General features: G+C 42.1%; 1 protein-coding gene across 2 annotated transcripts in view; it reads left to right on the forward strand.

Moving 5' to 3' along the window:
• Nucleotides 1-22,944, forward strand: part of WDR7 (WD repeat domain 7) — a 586,970-nt gene that overhangs the window by 176,711 nt on the left and 387,315 nt on the right. Inside the window, exons 15-17 of one of the 2 annotated variants that reach the window (XM_073620215.1) lie at nucleotides 1-579; nucleotides 7,769-7,857; nucleotides 21,358-21,444. The exon at nucleotides 1-579 is cut by the window's left edge and continues 191 nt beyond it. In XM_073620215.1, the coding sequence (XP_073476316.1) occupies nucleotides 1-579; nucleotides 7,769-7,857; nucleotides 21,358-21,444 (755 nt within the window). The remainder of the gene's footprint in view (nucleotides 580-7,768; nucleotides 7,858-21,357; nucleotides 21,445-22,944) is intronic. The other variant, XM_073620224.1, reaches the window with a different exon arrangement.

Here is a 22,944-nt window from a genome sequence, read left to right on the forward strand (position 1 = left end):
TGACAAAGGGGGCTCTTTTCTGGGTGGTAAACGAGCAGCCGTGCTTTTCCAGCAGGTCAAGGAAACCATCAAAGAGAACATTAAAGAGCATCTCCTGGATGACGATGATGAAGACGAAGAAGCCATGCGACAGAAAAGAGACCAGAGCGACCCAGAGTACCGTTCTAGCAAGTCAAAGCCATTAACGCTACTTGAGTACAACCTAACCATGGACACGGCCAAGCTCTTCATGTCATGCCTTCATGCCTGGGGCTTGAATGCAACGCTTGATGAGGTCTGCCTAGAACGCCTTGGGATGCTTAAGCCGCACTGCCCGGTATCGTTTGGCCTACTCTCAAGAGGTGGCCACATGTCTCTGATGCTTCCCGGCTTTAACCATAGTGTCTTTAAAGCAGCTGATGAAATCATAGGAGTTGTGAGGAAAATGTCAGTTACTGAAGGACTTGGAAAAGGCAATTATGGTGTGTCACGTGCTGTCACTACACAACATCTTCTTTCACTTATATCGCTGGCCAACACACTCATGAGCATGACTAATGCAACGTTCATTGGAGACCACATGAAGAAAGCCCCTCAAAGGTACAAATGATCTTCTGATAAGGATGTAGACTTTTTATATACTTGTCACTGTGCCCATAGTCGATGCCTGGTTTTGATGTATGTTCTGTGTGCAAGAAAAAAAGCTCCAAACATCATTGCTTTCATGGGCAGAGAATCCATAGCCCTGTGTAAGCTACATGGGGCACCTTCTTTTTCTGCTCTTTGAAGAACGAGGTGTCAGGAAGACAAAGTAAAGATGAATATGTGCTGCATGGAGGGGAAATAAAGTTTACTTTATTAAGGTTCGGAAACTCAACTTTTTTGAGCTTTCCTCTTTCTTGCTGTCCAGGTAGCAACATTCCAGATAGGAAGTGGTGAAACATCTGAAATGACGCAACCCTAAAATACTCATAAAAAATAAAGCGTTGCTGTCTGTGTGGGGTGTTCTTAGCAAAGGAGCCTTGGGCAGCATTTAGACCTTTTTTTTTTTTATATATATTTTTTTATTATTAATCCTCCCCCACTCTGGGCAAAAAAAAAGTGTGGGTTGTGTAGATACTTTTCATATTTCACACTTTCCAAAAATGAATAGAGTATGTGTCCGAATAACAAAATCACATTGCTGGGTATACACTAGTAGAATTTCGTTTTACGTTTTTCTAATCATTAGTGGCGTCAACTCAATGTTCGTTTTTGACTGCAGTGACAAGAAAATTCGAAGGAGCAGAATGGAAAATTTTTCCTGGATGTACCAATATCTAAAAACAGACTGCTAATCAACAAAAAACATTTTTTTACGGATTCTCCCTTTCCTCACATTCCAGGTGGAAAGAGGAATCCTTCCCGCTGTGTTATTGTGTTCTGGCAGAGGGACTCCTCCACTACTAGAATACAGTAACACTAATTTTCCAACATTCCCATTCAAGAGAAGATGATCTTTAGATTGACTTCTCTAGAGCAGAAACATCCACAGATGGATCGAAAATCGTCTTGTCCTTGCTGAACTGAGAATTTTTGTACAAATTTTCCTAAGGATTTTCTTAAGACTTTTCGTTTTAAATTTTACCAGTGTGTACCCAGCTTTAGGCTACCCAACCTGGCCTACTACGTACGTCAAGATCTGGTTTTTGCCCACCAGGAGCATCGTGTGCTTTTCACATCATTAGTTGTTGCATCCCAAATATGGCTGCCTTTTCAAAATATTAAAATCCGTGCTATGTAGGCAAAAAAAAAAAATCTGTATCTTATCATTATAAATTTAAATAATGGGCATATTTTAGTGCTTTCACAATGCAATAAATATTTGATGCCCATGAATGGCCCTTCCATTCAACCCTGACAACCCATATTCACTATGACAACACTGTAGCCGCTTGGACTAGAGGACTACATTATGTACAATGTGGTGGAGGGCATAGGCGTGTGCACAGGGTGTGCCAGATGTTCCTGGGCACGCCCTAATCGCTCCCTGTGGCACAGATTCCCCCTGTTTAGACCTCTGATATTTCACCAAAAATTGTAAAAAAAGTAATTAAAAGAGAAGTCCAGCCTGAGCTCGTTTGGCTGGGCTTCTCCTATGGATCACAGAAGTGCAAATCATTTTGCACTCCTGTGACCCGTTTTCAGCAGAGAGCAGACTGAAGACCACTCTCTGCTGACATCACAGAAATCAAGTCCAGGCTCCGCGTCATGCCGATAATGGGAGTCTGGATCTGCCAGGTGCCTGGACTGACGCGAGCCGCTGAGAGCCTGAGACAGCCGCTCCCCGCCCCTCCACAGCTCAGCGCTCCAGTGAGCGAGGAGGAGCAGAGCGGAACACTGCTGATTCAGTCAGCAGCTCTCCGCCTCGGGGAGCTGTGAGAATCGAGCCATTGGCGGTGTTTGATTGCTCGGTTCTCGGTGTAGAGGCGCCAGGGGACAGATGCAGCATCAGACCGACCTAGGTAAGTATGATTATGGAACCCCCCCCCCAAAACCTTCTACTTCTCTTTAAAGAAAAAAGAAAAAATTGTAAAAAAAAAAAAAATATAAAAACTACTGACACCGTCCACTGCTCTACTAATACCATCAATATATACAGTATAAAAGGTCTACACACCCCTATTAAAATGTCAGGTTTCTGTAATGTACAAAAATTAACTTTTTCCACTTTTGAAATAAAGCTAAAAAACTAAAATAATGTGACCTGTAAACATTTTGACTTGGCAATATTTGCCCACTCTTCTTTGCAAAAAGACTCCAAATCTGCCAGATTGTGAGGGCATCTCCTGTGCACAGCCCTCTTCAGATAACCCCACAGATTTCCAATGGGATTCAGGTCTGGGCTTTGGCTGGGCCATTCCAAAATGTAAAAAATCTTCTGGTGAAGCCATTCCTTTGTTGATTTGGATGTATGCTTTGGGTCGTTGTCACGCTGAAAGATAAAGTTCCTCTTCATATTCAGCTTTCTAGCAGAAGCCTGAAGGTTTTGTACCAATATTGACTGGTATTTGGAACTGTTCATAATTCCCTCTACCTTGACTAAGGCCTCTGTTCCAGCTGAAGAAAAATAGCCCCAAAGCATGATGCTGCCACCACACTGCTTCATGGTGGGTTTGGTGTTCTTTTGGTGATGTGCAGTGTTGTTTTTGCACCAAACATATATTTTGGAATTATGGCCAAAAAGTTCAACCTTGGTTTTATCAGACCATAACATGTTTTCCCACATGCTTTTGGGATACTTCAGATGTGTTTTTGCAAAATTTAGTGGGGCTTGGATGTTTTTCTTCGTAAGAATAGACTTCCATCTTGTAACTCTACCCCATAGCCCAGACATATGAAGAATGCGGGAGATTGTTGTCACATGATTCACGCAGCCAGCACTTGGCAGATATTCCCGCAGCTCCTTTAATGTTGCTGTAGGCCTCTTGGCAGCCTACCTGACCAGTTTTCTTCTCGTCTGTTCATCAATTTTGGAGGGGTGTCCAGTTCTTGGTAATGTCATTGTTGTGCCATATTTTTGCCACTTGATGAATGTCTTCACTGTGTTCCATGGTATATCTAATGCCTTGGAAATTCTCCTGACTGATACCTTTTAACAATGAGATCCCTCTGATGCTTTGGAAGCTCTCTGCGGAATATGGCTTTTGCTGTAGCATGCGACTAAGAAAATGTCAGGAAAGACCTACTAGAACAGCTGAACTTTATTTAGGGTTAATCAGAGGCACTTTAAATGATGGCAGGTGTGTACTGACTCCTATTTAACATGAGTTTGAAAGTGATTGCTTAATTCTGAACACGGCTACATCCCCAGTTATAAGAGGGTGGGCACACTTATGCAAACACATTATTTTAGTTTTTTATTCCCCCAGCCTAAAAGATTTCGGTTTGTTCTTCAATTGAGTTGTACAGTTTATAGGTCACATTAAAGGTGGAAAACGTTCTGAAATTATTTGTCTTTATCTCATTTTTTTTTTTTACATCACAGAAACCTGACATTTTAACAGGGGTGTGTAGACTTTTTATATCCACTGTATACACACGCATATGTGTTTGAGCTGTGGGATGCACACCCTAATGCAATAGGCTGTATATGCCAATGGTGGAGGGTTATCCTGCTGAACGCTCCCCCTCACTGCCACTAACTACCTAAAGTACCAGTAAGCTTGCTCATGTTAGTAGTAGCGCTTGTTAAATCCTTCCTGAGTTGTGATGACAGTGGCTTAGGGGTAAGAGGAGAACTTCTGCACTTAAAAGTTAAATAAAAAGGGAAAAATAAGTTTTGAAAATATACAGAGGGACACTCTGTATTAAAGCGAAATTAAACCTGTGCTGGGGGGGGGGGGGCTTTGTCTAGAGCGGAGGAGCCAAGAGTGCCAACAGGGGACCTGAGAAAAGGAGGTTTGGCGCCACCCTGCAATTCTGTTGCACAGAGCAGGTAAGTATAAACCTGTTTGTTATTAAAGAAAAAAAAAAAAAAGCATATCCAATCATTTTAGGTAAAAGCAAGCAAATTTGATGCCCACAAATGAACTAAATACAGAACATACATATTGCTGGAGGTGATAGTTACTCTTTTTAAGCTTAAAAGATCACTAAAGATATATATATATATATATTTTTTTTAAAACAACAAACATGTTATACTTGCCTCCACTGTGCAGCTCGTTTTGCACAGGGTGGCCCCAAACCTGGTCTTCTGGGGTTCCCTTGGCTGCTGTCTCAGCTCCCCCCCCGCAAGGACTCAACACTTTCATGCAAGCTCCCTCGCATGGTGTTGAGCGCTTGCGGGTGCGCTCCCGTGATACAGCCGGCGGCCATAGCCGCTCACTGTATCACTTGGCCCCGCCCCCCGGCTCGCCGCGTCATTGGATGTGATTGACAGCAGTGCGAGCCAATGGCTGCGCTGCTTTCAATCCATCCACTGTAACCAATCAACAGCCAGGCTGAGCGGCGAAGAGGATGTCGGGGGCGAGCGTAGGAGGGGTCAGGTAAGTAAAACGGGGGGGGGGGGCGGTATTGTCAGGTGTTTTTCACCTTAATGCATAGAATGCATTAAGGTGAAAAAAAATTATTGCTGTCTGTGCCCCTGTTAGGGAGATTCGGCCGCTTTATTTGTCCTGTTTACTGTTATCATAGAAAGTGAAAGTAAAAGAACCCCCCCCCCCCCCCCCCCAAATGTTGGATTGTCGTCAAAACACAAAAAGAAGGGAAGTCTTTCAATGGGGCCTGGTAACAGCCAGTAATTTCCTATCACTTCCTCTTTTAACACAGGAAGTGAAGGTAAATCTCCCCAAAAATCTCCCCAATGGGACAAAGATGGCAAAAAAAGGACAGAGCTTATAACTTCCCTTATAGTTATAGTTTAAAATGATATGGGCTACTATTGTGCAGTTTAATAACAGAAGTCAAAATTTTCCACAACTAGTCGTCCAATGTCTTATGTGCTACTACTGTGTGCAGCCATTCAAGTGTGACTGCTTAGTGTAAACACGATTGCCTAATGATCAGTGGAGAAGACACTGTCTGGGATTTGTCAAGGTCAATGGAGATTTTTAAACGTAAGACTGCAAAGCTTCCAGCAAATACCCTTGATAGCTATTCTTGTTTGTTTTTATGTTCCATTTAGTGATTAACCTGAGCGACACTGAGGGACCACATGATACAAGTTCATCAGGAACAGCCAGTATCTTCCTGATTTGGTAGGACTTCTGTTATGGAAGCCTTGAGTGCTTTCATAGACTATTCCACCAGCAAGTCCAGCTTCCAGCATTTACCCCTGATAGCTATTCTTGTTTGTCTTATAATCCATATAGTGATTATTCTTAGCACCTTGGAGGGATCACATGATACAAACACTTGCTGATCAGGACTTCCCAACTTGGTAGGACTTCTGTTATGGAAGTCTTGAGTGCTTTCATAGACTTTTCCACCATCAGATAAGTCCACTGTCAGAGACCTGGCCTCCTGAATGACCTCAATCATTTACATAAAGCAAACGGCTTTTTTATTGTTCATTGTATTCATTGGTGTGTCCAACGTTCTGTATTTTTTTCAGGTAATATAAGTTTTGTCTTTTCTCTTCAATTGATACATGTGTAAAGGGCTCAACAAAGCTCAGGTAACATCAGATCTTTGGCAAATCTTTTTTTTTTTTTTTTTGTCTTCTGAAGAAAGCTATTTTTTCACTGCAATGGTTCTACAAAATGACCTTGACTAAGTTGCGCATCGCCCAGCTCACATGCTTGGGTCTTATTAGAAGTCTAGGCCTGCACCTCACATTTCCTAGAGTATAGTCACAGATCCATGCTTTAAAGCTGAGCGGTGCTGTGTGATATCAGGATCACAACAAACATACAATGATAAGTGTAAAAATAGACATGTTGACCTGCTAGGTTCCCAACCCCAGTGACAGACACTATGAATAAAAGACCTAACGCAATAAAAATTTGCTAAAATTCATGCAATCTCACATTGCCGTAGCAGTGATTTAAACTGCCTACAAACATTAGTTGGAAGCCAGCTGCATGAACAAGTACTTTTTTTGGGATGGTATACAAATTCTAGGTTCCTCTATTGGGTACATGTTCCATTGTAGCACCTTTTTATTGGGTACACGTTCCATTGTGGCACCTTTTTAGGCAACACAAGTATTGATAATGTGCAAATTGCAGTAACCAGTAACAAAAAAAAAAAAGCTTAGCCAGGCTGCAAAAAATGTAGTCCAATATTAAACTTTACATGTTATTGTTATTATACAGGTCATAAGTTAATTTACATGCTGTGTGATCCTGGTATGTTTTAAAGCGACAAACTGTGATAAAAAATAAAATCCATTCAGATATTTTATTTAAATTGTAAACACCAAAAGCAACTGTCTGCTTGTTAAGAAGAGGTCTCCACTTACTTTCTGTAGTGTCTCGAGACAGGAAGTGAAGAAAAATCTCCCCTATGGGACACAGGGGTTTGTTTCAACATTCCCTACTGTATCCAAAACCGCCTACGTTGGCCAGAGTACACAGAACAAGACCTCCATCCCCATGAGTAGGCTCCGGTTTTGCAGATCTCACAAACCCATATTTTATTCACGATAGAAAACATCAAATGTTTAAACTGAGAAAATATACCTTTTTTAGAAAAAAAAAAAAAAAAGAAAAAGGTAATTTTGATATTGATGGCAGCAACACGTCTACAAAGTTGGGACAGGGCAACAAAAAAGCTGTCAGACTACAACCCCAATTCCAAGAAAGTTGGGACAGGGCCATGTTTAGCACGGTGTAGCATCCACTCTTCTTCTTTTAACACCACTCTGTAAACGTCTGGAAACAGAGGAGACCAGTTGCTGGAGTTTTGGTAGAGGAATGTTGTCTCATTCTTGCCTTGCATATGGTGCTCTAAAACCTGGATTCATCTTTCAACATTGATGGTGCATTTCCAGATGTGCAAGCTTGCCCATTCCATATGCACTGATGCATCCCCATACCATCAAACATTTGATATGTTTTCTATTTTATATTTTGAAGAAAATTTGGGTTTATGAGATTTGCAGATCATTGCATTCTGTTTTTATGTACATCTTACACAGCGTCCCAACTTTTTGGAATTAGGGTTGTAATATGGTGGGCCATGGCTTGGTTGGGAATCATGTGGGGGATTCACAGCTTAGAATACTAGTATTTGTGTACCTGGGTATGTTCTTGCACTGTTCTGTGTCTTAACATTTTGTCAGTGACTTCTGTGTTTGTCTCAGGCCTCCAAGATCTGGCTCTCCAGAATCCACAAAAGGAAAGCATTCCCCTCAGAGCCCCAGCAACGTAATGCAAGGACAGATAAAACAAGGTAAGAGCAATGTTCTCACAATGAGGATATCGTAGGTAAAAAAAAAAAGGTAAAGAAAATCAGTGCTCTAAGTGTAGTAATGGCACAAATAGTTGTGATTTAAACAAAACTAAAAAACACTTTTAGGTTCCATGCACAATGAAGCTCATAAACGACAGTTTTTGGGAGTTTGGGCCTTTTTTTTAACAGCCCATAAACTCCCCTCTATGTTACCCTATGTGTCCATGCACACATCAACGTTTTTGGATGTTTATCAGCAGTGGAGTTTATGGGCTGTTTTCTGAACGCCATAAAATCACGTTCAGGAGTCGTTTTTCTGACCACAAAAAACGCCAAACGCTGATAAACATTGATAAGGGTTTTTAACGTTTTTGATCCATTGAAAAAAGAAAAGAAAAAAACTCTAAAAAATCGCTAACGCGGAATAATGTTAAAAAACGCTAATAAACGCTATTGCAAAAACGTAAAAAAAAAAAAAACGTTGAAAGAATCACTGCAAAGCTACTGCCGTTTTTATAACATTATTTTAACGTCCAGTGTCCATGGAGCCTTAGATTTCTGAGGGTAAAGATTTCTGTTCCATTCATAACATTTCATACAACCTGCAAAGAGACATATCTGTTTCTGGAAATAGGTGTGGTAGATCCAGAAGGGCTGCATAACATCAGAGAACAAAAAAAGGCCTTATTTCCACCTGTCAATGTGGGGTGTTAGTGCATTATTTATTTATTTTTTATATCCTAATTTATCCTCTTGTTACACTTTACAATCTGCCATATAGAAACTAACTGTAGCATAATTGCATAATAGAACGATTCCTAGCCTTATGCAGGCCATACTCAATTGAATTTCTAACAAATTTTCTTTCGAAAATGAGAAATTTTGTAATCAGATGGCGCCACCATTGATTTTTAAAATTCGACCAACCATGCCTTCAATGTCGCCTTATGTTGCTACAAAAAAGTATTTTTCTGGCCAAGAATCTTATCTTTCTGGGATTTTTAATTTCTTGCTTTCATGCGCATTTCTTTTTTAGGTTTATATTTCTCACACGATACTCCCATCATTGATTAGAAAATCGCTTGTTTTTAAAAAAAAATTGCCCGATCACTCAAATTTGATGGCCGCACGAAAATCGACCTTTGCTGCAGCCCACAATTGGTGCGAAATTCGAAGGAATAGTCTTATGCAGGCCATACATGGGTCATAAAAAACAAAGTAGAGAGCAACGCTATCTAAGTGCTGCTCTCTTCTTTGTTTTTTATTGCCTACAGAGCCCCTTCTAGCTTGTTATGAGGTGGCAGCCATCCAGAGTCAGCCCATCTGTGACCATCTACACACCTCTTGCTGCATTTGAACTCTCATGCATGGACTCCCCACTATAGAGAGTAGACTAATCGCCCATTTCTCTCTATTTGAGCTGACAAAGCGCACATGAACATTTGTATACAATATTTCCACACATGGGTCGAATTCCGAACAAATTTTCTTTCGCAAATCAGGAATTTTGTGCGTTTTCTAAACCGATGGTGCCACCGTTGAATTCCAAATTCGACCAACCAAGCCTTCAATTTTACCTCATGTTGCTATAGAAAATTATTTTCATGGCCAGTAATCTTCTTTTCTTCCTGGGAATTGCTCATGCGCATTTCTTTTTCGATTATATTTCTCAGACGATTCTCCCATCATTGATTAGAAAATCGTTAGTTTTTTTTGCAAAAAAAATTCCAACATGCCCGATCACTCAAATTCGATAGCTGCGGCCCACTAATGGTGAGAAATCCAAACTAAAGTTGTAAGATAAAATTTTCGAAAGAAAATTCTTTAGATATTCGACCCATGGATGGCCAGCCTTATACCCAGGATGGAGCTGCAAGGTCCTGAACCACTTGAGGCAAACTCATGGCCCGTACACACGATCCGAAAATTGGACGAAAAATACCGCTTTTGACGCGATCGTACGATAATCGGATCGTTAGTACAGAGCTTTTGAGAGCCAATCACGACAATTCATCCGATATTATTCGATGGGACAAGCGCAAAAATTTTCCTTGTACGATACCAGATCGTACGATTTTCGTTTGGTCAGTACAAATACATTACAACACATGACATCACTTCGATTTTTTTTTTTTCTGTCGTACGAGAATTTTCGTGGCTTTAGTAACCAATTCAATTTCTACTTGTGACTATTAAGCGAAAAAAGTTGTACGATCTGTCGTACGATATTCGGATCGTGTGTACGGGCCATTACACAGAAAATATTTAGGGGGATTTACTTAAACTGGAGAGTGCAAAGTCTGGTGCAGCTGTACATAAAAACCAATCAGCTTCCAAGTTTTATCGTTAAAGCTTTATTGAACAAGCTGAAGTTAGAAGCTGATTGGCTACCATGCACAACTGCACAAGATTCCGAGTGCTCCAGTTTTTAGTAAATCTCCCCCCGCTGTGTTCTATTTTGAAGTTTTAGCTAAGACTTTAGCAGATAAGTCATTAAAGTGAGCTTTAAATTTAAATAATGCCCGGTACACACGATCAGAAAATCGTACGAAAATGCTGATTTCGGAGCGATCGTACGATAATCTTGATCATTGGTACAGAGCTATCGAGAGCCAATCAGGACCGTTCACCCGATTTTATTTGATCGGACATGCGCAAATTTTTTTTCGTACGATGCCAGATCGTATGATTTTCATTTAATCAGTACAGCTGTCGTTTGAACACGCAATACAAATACATCACAACACATGACATCAATTCCGTATTTTTATTCTGTCGTACGAGAATTTTCAGGATATATATATATATATATATATATATATATAATATAGATCAGATTCGATCTGAGATTATCATGCAAAAAAAAACTCATCGTGTGTGTACCGGGCATTAGAAGCAAGTATGTAAACCCTACGGGTCCTTTCACACGGCTGTCTGATCAGGTCCGCCTGTCAATTTATTTCAGGCAGACCTGATCGGACACTGCATTGCCCCCTATGCATCGGCAGATGTCAGCGGACACATCTCTGCTGACACCCACCGCTATCGAATCCCTTCCTGCCCGCAAAAAAACAGGCAGGATGGGATTGGATAGTCACTGTGATGCCCGCCCCTGTGTTTTTTTTTTTTTTCTTTTCTTTCTGTGAGAGGAAAGATACAATATATCTTTCTCTTTCCTTGTAGGAAAAAAAAAAAAAAAAGTGTAAAAAAGTTAAAAAGAAATAAAAAATACCTTCGATCAAGGTTTGATCTAGGAGGTCAGTACCAGGCTTAGTGTCAGGGTCAAAGGGTCAAGGTCAGTATTTTTTGGGCAGGATATATATTTTTTTTTTTATTCATGTCTGTGTGTTAGGTAGGATAAAAAAAAAAAGCAAAATGTGCACTATTTGTTTCTGGTCTGTACTACGGGTACAAAAAAAAAAAAACTAACCTACACATACATATGGTATCACTGCGAACATCAGGAGCAGGAGAATTTATTTTGGGTTGTTCGTTGGTGGTAGGTTATGGTAGTAACAAGAAATATACAGCTAAATTTTAATTTTTTTTTCTAACTCTTTTGGGCCAGTTTTCCTTTGATAATAAAAAAAAAATAATCAAGAGAATATCCATAACTATTTCCTACCAAATGAAAGCCCAATTTGTCCTGAAAAAAAGAGGTATAATCCACCTGAATGCACAAAGTAGTTGTGATGATATGTACAAAGTTGCAAAATAGTGCTTAGGCATTTAGATTTGTTTTACCCTTAGGTACGAATGGGCTAAAGGAAAAAAGCCTAAAAAAAAAAATTAAGGCAGCCCTTACATCTAAGGATTAGTAAGCTGCAGTATATAAAATTCTTGTTTTTGTGTTTAACTGCTTGCCGACATTATACTGCGGCAGGCCAGCTCGATCCTGCAAGCCATCGTAGCTATACGTCGGCTCACGGGATTGGGATAGCAGGCACGCACGTTCCTGCTGCACTGTGGGGGTGCCGATGCTTGTGGCCTTCGATCGTGAGCGATCGTGGGCAGGAGAGGTAGAACAGGGACGTGTGTGTGTGTGCAAACACACACACACACGTTCTGTTCTATGCGGAGTGACAGATCGTGTGTTCCTATTAGCTAGGAACCACGATCTATGATTTCCTCTAGGTCAGTCCCCTCCCCCTACAGTTAGAAACACACACAGGGAACACAGTTAACCCTTTGATCGCCCCCTAGTGTTGACCCCTTCCCTGCCAGTGACATTTACACAGTAATCAGTGCATTTTTATAGCACTGATCACTGTATAAATGACAATGGTCCCAAAAATGTGTCAAGTGTCCGATGTGTCCGCAATAATGTCGCAGTCCCGATAAAAATCGCAGATCGCCGCCATTAGTATATGTATAAAAAAATATGTAGAAGAATACATATTGGCCTAAACTAAGAAAAAATTAGCTTTTTTTAAAAAAAATGGGACATTTATTATAGCAAAAAGTACAAAATATTGTGTTTTTTTTCAAAATTGTCGCTCTTTTTTTGTTTATAGCGCAAAAAATAAAAACCGCAGAGGTGATCAAATGCCACCAAAAGAAAGCTCTATTTTTGGGAAAAAAAAACCATCAATTTTGTTTGGGTACAGCGCCGCACGACCGCGCAATTGTCAGTTAAAGCGACGCAGTGCCGAATCGCAGAAAAATGGCCTGGTCATTCAGCAGCCAAATCTTCGGGGGCTGAAGTGGTTAACAACCTTTATAGTCAGCAGAAACATACAATGCATTGTTGATGTAGACTTACATTATCAGAAAGGGAACAGTAAGGCCCCTTTCAAACTGGGGTGGTTTGCAGGCGCTATTGTGCTAAAAATAGCGCCTGCAAACCGACCTGAAAGTGCCGCTGCTTTGTCTCCAATGTGAAAGCCCCGAGGGATTTCACACTGGAGCGGTGCGCTGGCAGGACGGTAAAAAAAGTCCTGCTAGCAGCATCTTTGGAGTGGTGTGTATACCGCTTCTCCACCGCTCCTGCCCATTGAAATCAATGGGACACCACGGCAATACCGCTGGCAAAGCGCCTCTGCAGAGGCGCTTTGCGGTGGTTTTTAACCCTTTCTCGGCCGCTAGTGGGGGCAAAACCCCGCTAGCGGCCGAATGCCGACGGTAAAGCGCCGCTAACAATAGTTGCGTTTTACCGCCGACGCCGCCCCCACCCCAGTGTGAAAGGGGCCTAAAGCAAAAACTATACAGCACTACAAAGCAGGAAGCAGAGCCTGTGTATGCAATGACCAGAGACACCTGCCCTCTTCTGTATGGATAATTACAATATATAAACATGCAAAGGGTTTTTGGACAGTAACACTTATTGATGATATATACATCATGGTTGTATACATCAACACTTCAAAGGGACTTGACGCTCCCAAGTCACATACTACATGCTTCTTCAGAGGGTGAAGATGCCACGGGCAGTTTGGCTGAACGCATTGAACTCGGCATCGGCACACAACAAGCTTTATTTCACATATTATCATCATCTGCTCCATCTCTGCACGTTCCCTTTTATACTTGTGCTTTGAAGTGGTTGACATTTAACCGTGTCATCAGCATTTTAAAAGGGATGTTCTACATGGAGATAATAAAAGATTGATTATGATTGTACCTGTAGTCTCTTGGGTGTAGAGTAAAATGTTAGAGTGAAGGACTGGCGATCCGGAGTTCTAGCTTTCTTGAGTAAGTCATATTTTTGCCAACTCCTTTCTATTTTGACACATCATATTGACCCGTGTTGGAAGCCCTTATTAAATTTTCAGGTGTATCCATGCTTTGGTGTGAAGCGATGAAATACATCACATGAAGACCTTGGCAGTTTAATCACATGCATACCTTTTGTGGCCGACATAGCTACGGGGGCCTGCTATCATGAGCACCCCTCATTAGATCGTCCAGGGGAAATGTGTTTATATGATGCCATACATAAATTGCAATCATTGACAACTCTGGGACACTTTGCCACCTGCCAGAAGCATCCTTGAGATTCTTTATAGTACTGGACAGTATATTATTACTCCAGTGCTGAGATAGCTCAGGAGCTATATCACCAGAATGACCGTTTCTGTCCATATGTCACAGGCAATAAAGAGAGAAGTGATGATAGTGTGATCGCCCCCGTGGGTTCTGCATTTAAGGACCCGTTCACGCTATCGTGTTGCAGCAACGCACATTACTTGTGTTGGTGTGATGCTTTGCTATTCATTCTGATTTGCACCCTAATGCATTTTGCATTGCGAAGCACTTCCAGAAATAGCAGTTTTTTTTGTGTGCTGGCAGCCCATTTTTTTTTTAATAGGCTGCCCTATCACCACACACATTGGTGCACAGCGTAACGCTTGTACCTTAAAGTGGTTGTAAAGCCTTAAGGTTTTTCACCCCCCCTTTTTCTTACCAGAATCCGATTTGATCCAGCGATGAGTGCAGCGGCACCAGCCGCTGTCTCTCTCCTCATTGGACAGATTGATAGCCGTGGTAGCCATTGGCTCCCGCTGCTGTCAGTCAAATCCTGTGAGACAGTAGTGGGGGCAGAGTGTCAATGGACGCAGCAATGGGACTCGGGAGCATGCCCACACGGGTGCCCCTAAGGAAAGTGCCTTTCCCTGGGGGCACCCGAAGAAGAAGAGGAGGAGCCTGGAACACCGGCGGGGGGACCACAGAAGAACAGGATTGGGGTTGCTTTGTGCAAAAGCATTGCACAGAGCAGGTAAGTATAGACATGTTTGTTATTTTAATGCAAAAAAAAAAAGAAGCAGCTTTACAACCACTTTAATGAATCTCAGTGGTTTGAATGGGCCCCTAAACTGACACTCACCAGAAAAAATAAACGTTTGCAGGACACAGTAGTGCCAGCAGGTAGAACCACAGTGCACAGCAGAAGGGAGCAGAAATCCAATACACCTGAAAGTGTGTTGGATGCTGAAGATTCTTTGGCCACCATTGCTCTGCAAGAGCGAAGCTGAGCGTTACCACCCAATGGACTAGTAAGTATTACTAATCTTCTTCATAGTCACTTTGTGCAGCTGTAAAACCGATCTGCAGCACGAACCATGAACTTCACCTATTTTCTCCTTTTTGGTCTGTTAATTTTACTTTATAATGGCTTTATCTGTTCCAAAAGTGGGAAAAAATGTAAAGTTAATTCTACATAAATTAAATGAGTCTCTAACTATCCGTTCTCTTTGCCTATGCTGCACTGAAATTTTAAGAGGTTATCAGGGCTGCCCAGTTTTCTTCTGTGGACTACAGAAGACCTTCGCCTATGTTATAATGATGAGGAGACAGGGAGGAGCTTTGTAGTCATAACACACTACCTGTCTAGGGTGACAATGTTTCTCCTTCATAGGTAATTTGTTAATTCCTGGATTGCAAGGCAAAAAAAGCCTTTAAATAAGAAAACGAAAGCAACCATCACATCTAGGGACTGATAGGCTGCACTTTATCCACTTGCTGACCACGCACTGTAGTTTTACTGCTACATTGTGGTACAGCTGTGCGGAATCATGTATGGCAGGAGAGAGAAGAAAAAGCGCTTCTTAGTGCAGACAGTTTACAGGTTTATTAGGTGCAATAAAATACAAGGGGTAACTTACATGGTGTGAAGTATGACAAACTCATCAGGAAGGGGAGTCCAGGATGTCAGCGCTAGATGTCCACGATGTGGCCCGCCAAGGTCCGCTGCTGCGTGGAGGAGGCCAGGCGGAAGTCCCCAAGTGGAAAGCCAAGCAGAGGGGACGAAGCTGGATCGCGGCGTGGACCGCGGCACGTGCAGATGACGTAGCATAGGGGGGAGGGTCGCAACACGCTTCCGAGTCTGCTCGATGCTGGTCCTGAGCATGCGCACTCTTTCATCAGGCAGTCTGTAAGCTGAAAGAACGCTGGATGAAAAACGCTGGTAATACCTTTTGTAGTAGCGGTTTAGGAGCGTTAGCCTTTTGCAGGTTCCTTTTGAAAAAGGGGGGAAAAAAGTTAAAAAAACGCTTTTAGTAGCGCTTCTGCTGGATAAACACTCCAAGAAACTCTACTCCAACTCTACTCAGTTGGCTCAGAAGTATGTAGGCACCATCAAACAGGAGTTAAATCAGCCACAGCTCAAGGAACCCCTACCCACCTCTGGAGGAACCCTGGTTGAGAATGGCTGTCCTAGACGCTGAAGCTCAAAAAACGCTAATGGCCTAAAGTAGTGTGCATGGACACACAGGATAACACTATTTAGCTTCTAGGAGCAGAAAAAAAATGCCAACAGCTTCTAGGAGCTTAAAAAAAATGTTAGTGTGCAATGGAGCCTAAGGCCCCTTTCACACGATCGGACCGTTCAGGTCCGCCTGTCAGTTTTGACGGCGGACCTGAACGGGCGCTCCATGTTAGCCTATGGAGCGACGGATGTCAGTGGAGACATGTTCGCTGACATCCGACCCGGTCCGATCCGCTGAAAGCAGATAGATGGCCCTACGTCCGGATCTGTCGCTGGCGGATCGGATGAGATCTGATGAAAACAGACATGCTGTCCGTTTTCTTCCGATCCCTCCATAGGTAGCAGCGGCGCCTGACAAGCCACTCCCCGCTCAGTGAGCAGAGAGGGACCTGTCATCCGCCGGCTCAGCGGAGATCAACGGAGAGATCTCCCGCTGAGCCGGCGGACCGAGGCGGACTCAGTGGAAGTGGAGTCCGGCTCGTGTGAATGAGGCATTATAGTGGAGGGTCATTGGGCCTTCTTGCAGAATCCTGGCAAAGCTGTTGATCCCTATACAAGCTTGAGAAAAATCCTAGAGTACTTGAGCATTTATTAATGAGATCTGGAATGTTCAGTTTTCCCAGGATTTTCCGAGGTCATCTGCAGGAAGCAGGAAATTTTGTAAGTTTCAAGTTGTAGGTTTTACATGGGTGTGTGGGGAGGGTCAAGATAAGTAGACCTTACATTTTGATGCAAAATCCGCTTTAAATCGAAGCAACAGGCAAATATTTCAACCACGCCATTTAATCCAATTGTATGTTAATGAAATCAATAAAGCATATCTAAACCCAACACCAAAAATTTGGATGTAGTGGTGGTTAAAGTTTAGTTTAACTTTTTTTTAGGCTTTTTTCTAACTTTTATTTTTACCTGGTGATCCAACCAATAACACGCTTCCTGTCTTGAGGGGAGCTTTTCTAGCTATGAAGGAGCAATGCAGACACCCTTGGACAGCAACACTGTCTGGAGAGGGTATTGTAAAGTTGGCCGTTAATGCATTAAGGTGAAAAAAAAAAAAAAAACAAGGGTTTACAACCCCTTTAAATATGATTTAAAATGTATATTTGTACCTTTTTAATGTATTAAAAGAAAAATGTTTAAACTTAATGTGGAAGTAGGCACTGCCTTTGACTTTTTGAATAATATTAGCCTGTTGCAAAAAAAGAACAATAATGATTTTCAAATATAAGATTTTTTTTGTTCTTGAATAGCACAATCACAACGTGTCCTTTTTTCAGCGAGAAGGCCGGGGGACTCTACTTAAACACATCCCTGAGATAATAATAGCTGTAGCTTTTCAGCTTTTGACTTCATGTTGCAGTAATTCAGCTTGAAAGGCATACATATTCAAAATGCACTCTGCTATTATGTCAAGGACCTGAATGCAAATCTAGCCCCTCCTCGGAATTAAGCCGTTGTTTGTTCAGCTAAACCCTTGGGGGGGGTAATGCCACCTCGCCCCTCACACGTGCCTCGCTGACATTATGATACATTTGCATCGAATTATGAAACAGATAGTTTTCATGCAGATGTCCCGGGGCGACCAAAGGAGTTAACTGCATGAAAAGCAAACACCCCTCTTTACAAAACACTGTTTAACTTGCACAGGGAGGCGATCTCATTGTCATTCTCCGAGAGGAGGATTAATTTGAAGCTGGTTGTCCATGACATATGGTAATTTCTCTATAGGAAGGAAGTGTCAAGCCCTGACCTCTAAATCTTAGCATTGACCTCCAGTTATACAAATGGGGAGCTAGAAGGGCCTCATCTCCTTTCATATGCTAATGGGGCTAGCTGCCAGGCCGCTTACACCACAATTTTCTCTATTACCATGGAGAAGTCGCCACATGGAGTAAATACCAGTACTTAAAAAGAACAGAGAGAAAATAGTGGTTTTTTATTTTTTTTTTTTATTGCTTTATTCAAAGAGAGAGTGGAGGCTATAGATATATAAAAGGGGAGGATCATTATAACATTGGGACTTCACAGCTTACTGTCGCATCTGATTAGGGTGCATTTTCAAATCATGTTTCAGAGTTTAGAAAGAATTTTCTATTAAAGCCCAATTACATTTTCAGTTTAAAGGGTTAGTTAAAGTGTTACTAAACCCAGTAATATGAAAATAGATCGTCTGCCCCCCACAATGCCCACAGCTTCTAAATCTTCTTTTTACATTAAAATACTGCCACTATATACCTTTTTGGCTGATCTGTATACCACGGTCAGTGATGAACTGCACAGTTTCTCCAGTGCTGAGAGTTCTGGTAGGAGGAGATTTCCACTTCAACCTATATACACGCCCACATGTTTGATGCAAATATCATGTGACCTGGCTAGCTCCGAGAACAAGTAAATCTTCTCTCCAGCATAAAAGACACAACTGAGCATGTGCAGGTTGGCTACTCTGCCTGTGTTAGCTGGCTTTCCCCAGATAGACATTGCAGGAGGGGAAGGATCTGTCCATACAGGATAAACAGCTTTTTTACACAATGCAGAGGATTAACCCCTTAAGTTCCACAGTGAGTATAACAAGCATGCTATGCTGCATATACAGACTGATTTTACTATTGTGGGTTTAGTAACACTTTAACACCCTAAGGGCCCTTTCACATCAGGTCCGCCTGTCAGTTATTCAGGTGGACCTGATCGGCCCTCCATTCACCCCATTATCTGATCCAATCCTGTCCACATAATACAGATGGATGGTGGTCCTATTTTCTATCCGTCTAGCACAGGGATATGCAATTAGCGGACATCCAGCTGTTGCAGAACTACAAGTCCCATAAGGCATAGCAAGACTCTGACAGCCACAAGCATGACACTCAGAGGCAGAACCATGATGGGACTTGTAGTTTTGCAACAGCTGGAGGTCCACTTATTGCATATCCCTGGGACTCTAGCAGATCTGATCGGATGACAATGGACAGGCAGATTGGATGAAAATGGACAGGCGGTCCCTTTTCACCCGATTTTACCATAGAGGAGAGCGGGACTGAGTCCATCTCTGTTCTGCTCAGTAAGCGGAGATGGACCTGTGTTCTGCCTGCTCAGCGGGGATCAGCAGAGTCCATCAAACTGAGGTGCCCCTGTGAAAGGGACCTAAGACCCCAATGCTCAAGTGCTAAATGTGCTTAGCGTTAACACACATTTAGACACTTTTTTTTTCTGCCAAAACTCTGCTGCTCCTGGACGCATTGGTGTTTTTTTTTTTTCCACCTCTAAGACCGGGTTCACACATGTGCGGCCGCAGGGTCCAGTGCGTGTCTATTCTGGTTCAGGTGCGAATTCAGGCAAAAATTCAGACCTGAATTGCACCTGAACCAGACCCAAGCACGCACCAGACCCTTTTTCAATCCGGACCGCGACCACTCCGGACATGTGTGAAACGGCTCCATTGAGAGCCAGTCTCACATTGCCTGTCATGCGAATTGTATCCGGGGAAACCCACATCCAATTCGCACATGTGTGAACCCAGCTTTAAAGCCCCGAAGCTGATTGGCTATTATGCACAGCTGCACCAGATTTTGCACTCTCCAGTTTTAGTAAATCAACACCTATGTGTGCATGAACGCATAGGCTAACATGCAGGGGAGTTTTAGAGGCAGGAATAGAAAACGCCTGACACCCCTAGAAGCAGCTGCAAAAAAGTCCAGTGTGCATGAGGCCTTAGGGGGAGATTTACTAAAACTGGAGCACACATAATCTTTTGCAGCTCTGCAATCAATCAGCTTCTAGGTTTTATTGTCAAATCTTAATTGAACAAGCTGAAGTTAGAAGCTGATTGGTTACTATGCATACCTACCAGGTAAGAACAGAAGATCTGCACATCAGAACAAGGCCTGCTGTGTGTAGTGGCAGTCTTAGCCTTTATCCCTGCCAGGCCACGCCCCCAACGCATTTCACACTGCCCACAGGAGCTTACTCAAGTGGATGGGCTACTACTATGGGGATACTATGCATAGCTGCACCAGAATCTGAGGTTGATTTACTAAAGGCAAATATACTGTGTACTAGAAGTGCAGTTGCTCTAGATCTGACTGTAAGCTCTGAAATGAGGGGTGCTCTGCTGATTTCTATCATCCAATCATCTGCAAGGAAAAATGCAGCTTTTTATTTTACTTGCATCTTCCCCTTAGATCTAGAGAAACTGCACTTGCAGTGGACTTGTGAGTGCACTTGCGGTGCACAAACTATTTACCTTTAGTAAATCAACCCCTCTGTGTGTGCATTGGTTTTAGGCTCCGTTCACAACAGTGCGACTTGTCATGCGGATTTTGACACATAAATGCAATATTCCCAACGCACACGTTCCTGCAAAAATTGCTGTATTTTCAATTGGGTGCTGAAGTGACCATCGGCTGGAACCGCATACAGTCATAGAGAGAAAATGTCACCAGCACACTGGGATCTCCAGTGTGATCATTGATTACAGTTTTGGACTCAATTTTGGAGATCCTGGCTAGCTGGTGAAATTTTCTCTCTTTTTTTTTTTTTCTCTTTTTGACACATAGTCACATGACAAGTCGCAGCTTTTTGATTCCAATGGCACCCGTTCCAATCTATTCGACTTAAAGTTGTTGCGACTTTGAAAAGGTTCATGCGCTACTTTGATGCGACTTTCTTGTGACTTGAGTGCAAGAGAGTAAAGTCACACTCAAAATCGTGCAGCTTTGGATTTGCACCTGTGTTGAACCAAGTCTGAGTAAATATTCTCCCCCTTAATTTCCAGCATGTAGATATTGTTGATATTACACATTTATTGTTTAGAGTTTCGGTGCAATCCCAGACAGTGGTACAGCAGTATTCCAAACAGATGGCACAGTAGCCACCAAATAGGAATCCCACCGAAAATTCTCAGGGATCTAGTGCTATCCCAGCCTGTGTGGGATCTTAAGAGGTAACTGGTGAACCAAAAACACTCCAAGGAGTTGGGTAGCTTGCTCCTTATGGTAGTAATGCTGGCTCATGAAAGTCTGGCACCAGCTGTCTTTTTTGAGGCCCTGTCGGAATAGTTAGGCCTTCTAACAGATCTAACAGTACTTTATTTTAAGAAAGACTTGTCAGTTTTTTGTTGTCTTCTGCCTCTTCTCTTGCTGTTTTTATTGTGTCTCTCAGTACTGCGTTGCTAATTTCTGCTCGAGTCCTCGTTTTGTTCTGTTTTATAACTGTTCTTCCTGTGTTCTGCCTGTATACTGACCTCACAGAAGTGGCACAGTAGCTCATATTCTGCTGTCTTTTCTCTTTGTTTCTTTTGCAAGCTGTTGCTGCTGATTCTTCTGCTCGCACTGACTTCGATCCCTCTGGGTCTGATCGCACTTTACATTCCTGTTTCTCAGTCAACGAAGGTATTCTCTCTCTCTTGCTTCCTTTTCCTTCTGCTGTCTTTTGTTCAGCCTGCTTGTCTTTTTATTATTTTTTTTTTATGTCTTTGTATCTTCATAATTGTTTCTGTAATGTTTAAACTTTTTACTATTTGCAGCCTAATTTTTCTAAAAGATCCGCAGCATCAATATTCTTCTTCCAGCATCTATTCATTCTATCTTTGTATTGTTTCCAGCGGTCATGCAGTTTTAATGGTTTACATCATGGTGAAGTGTGCCAGTAAAGACAAAAAAAAAAAACCTACACTTAAAAAAGCTGTACTTCAGACAAATATCTAGACATTTAAACTTCAATATATGGTCATACGTTTGTGAACGCCTGATCACAATGCCTATGTGAACTTGTTGGACATCTGATTCCAACACCATGCCTATGTGAACTTGTTGGACATCTGATTCCAACACCGTGTCTAACATGAACTTGTTGGACATCTGATTCCAACACCATGCCTATATGAACTTGTTGGACATCTGATTCCAACACCGTGTCTAACATGAACTTGTTGGACATCTGATTCCAACACCATGCCTATATGAACTTGTTGGACATCTGATTCCAACACCGTGTCTAACATGAACTTGTTGGACATCTGATTCCAACACCATGCCTATATGAACTTGTTGGACATCTGATTCCAACACCATGCCTATATGAACTTGTTGGACAAATGATTCCAAACCCATGCCTATATGAACTTGTTGAACATCTGATTCCAACACCATGCCTATATGAACTTGTTGGACAAATGATTCCAAACCCTTGCCTATATGAACTTGTTGGACATATGATTCCAACACCATGCCTATATGAACTTGTTGGACAAATGATTCCAAACCCTTGCCTATATAAACTTGTTGGACATCTGATTCCAACACCATGCCTATATGAACTTGTTGGACAAATGATTCCAAACCCTTGCCTATATGAACTTGTTGGACATCTGATTCCAACACCATGCCTATATGAACTTGTTAGACGTCTGATTCCAAAACCATGGGCAATTAACATGGAATTGACCACAAGTCTTTCTACAAGATTCTGTAATGTGTCTCTGGGAATTTGTGCCCATTCAGGCATTTGGGAGGCCAGGTGCTGAAGTCTGATGAGAAGACCTGGCATGTGATCCGCGTGTGGTGGTCAGGTACTGATGATTGATACAAATACCATGTTTGCTATCTATGAGCATGCACAGGGTCCGCATCTATGCAGGCCTTTTGAGTTCCTCCACACCAAACTGGTCAGACCATGTCTTTATAGTGCTGGCTTTGTACACAGGCATGCTGAAACAGCAAAAGGCCTTCCCTAAACTGGATGGAAGCACACAATTGTCTAAAATGTTTTTGTATGCTGTAGCAGAAACAGTACCTTTCACTTGAAAACTCAGTAATGTTGTGGGTAATTCACAAACCTTTGGCCTTATAGTGTAGCTATAAAGGTCAGGTGTCCACAAACCTTTTACTATA

This window comes from Aquarana catesbeiana, linkage group LG01, assembly GCF_042186555.1.
Source record: "Aquarana catesbeiana isolate 2022-GZ linkage group LG01, ASM4218655v1, whole genome shotgun sequence".
In the NCBI taxonomy this organism is placed as follows: Eukaryota; Metazoa; Chordata; class Amphibia; order Anura; family Ranidae; genus Aquarana; species Aquarana catesbeiana.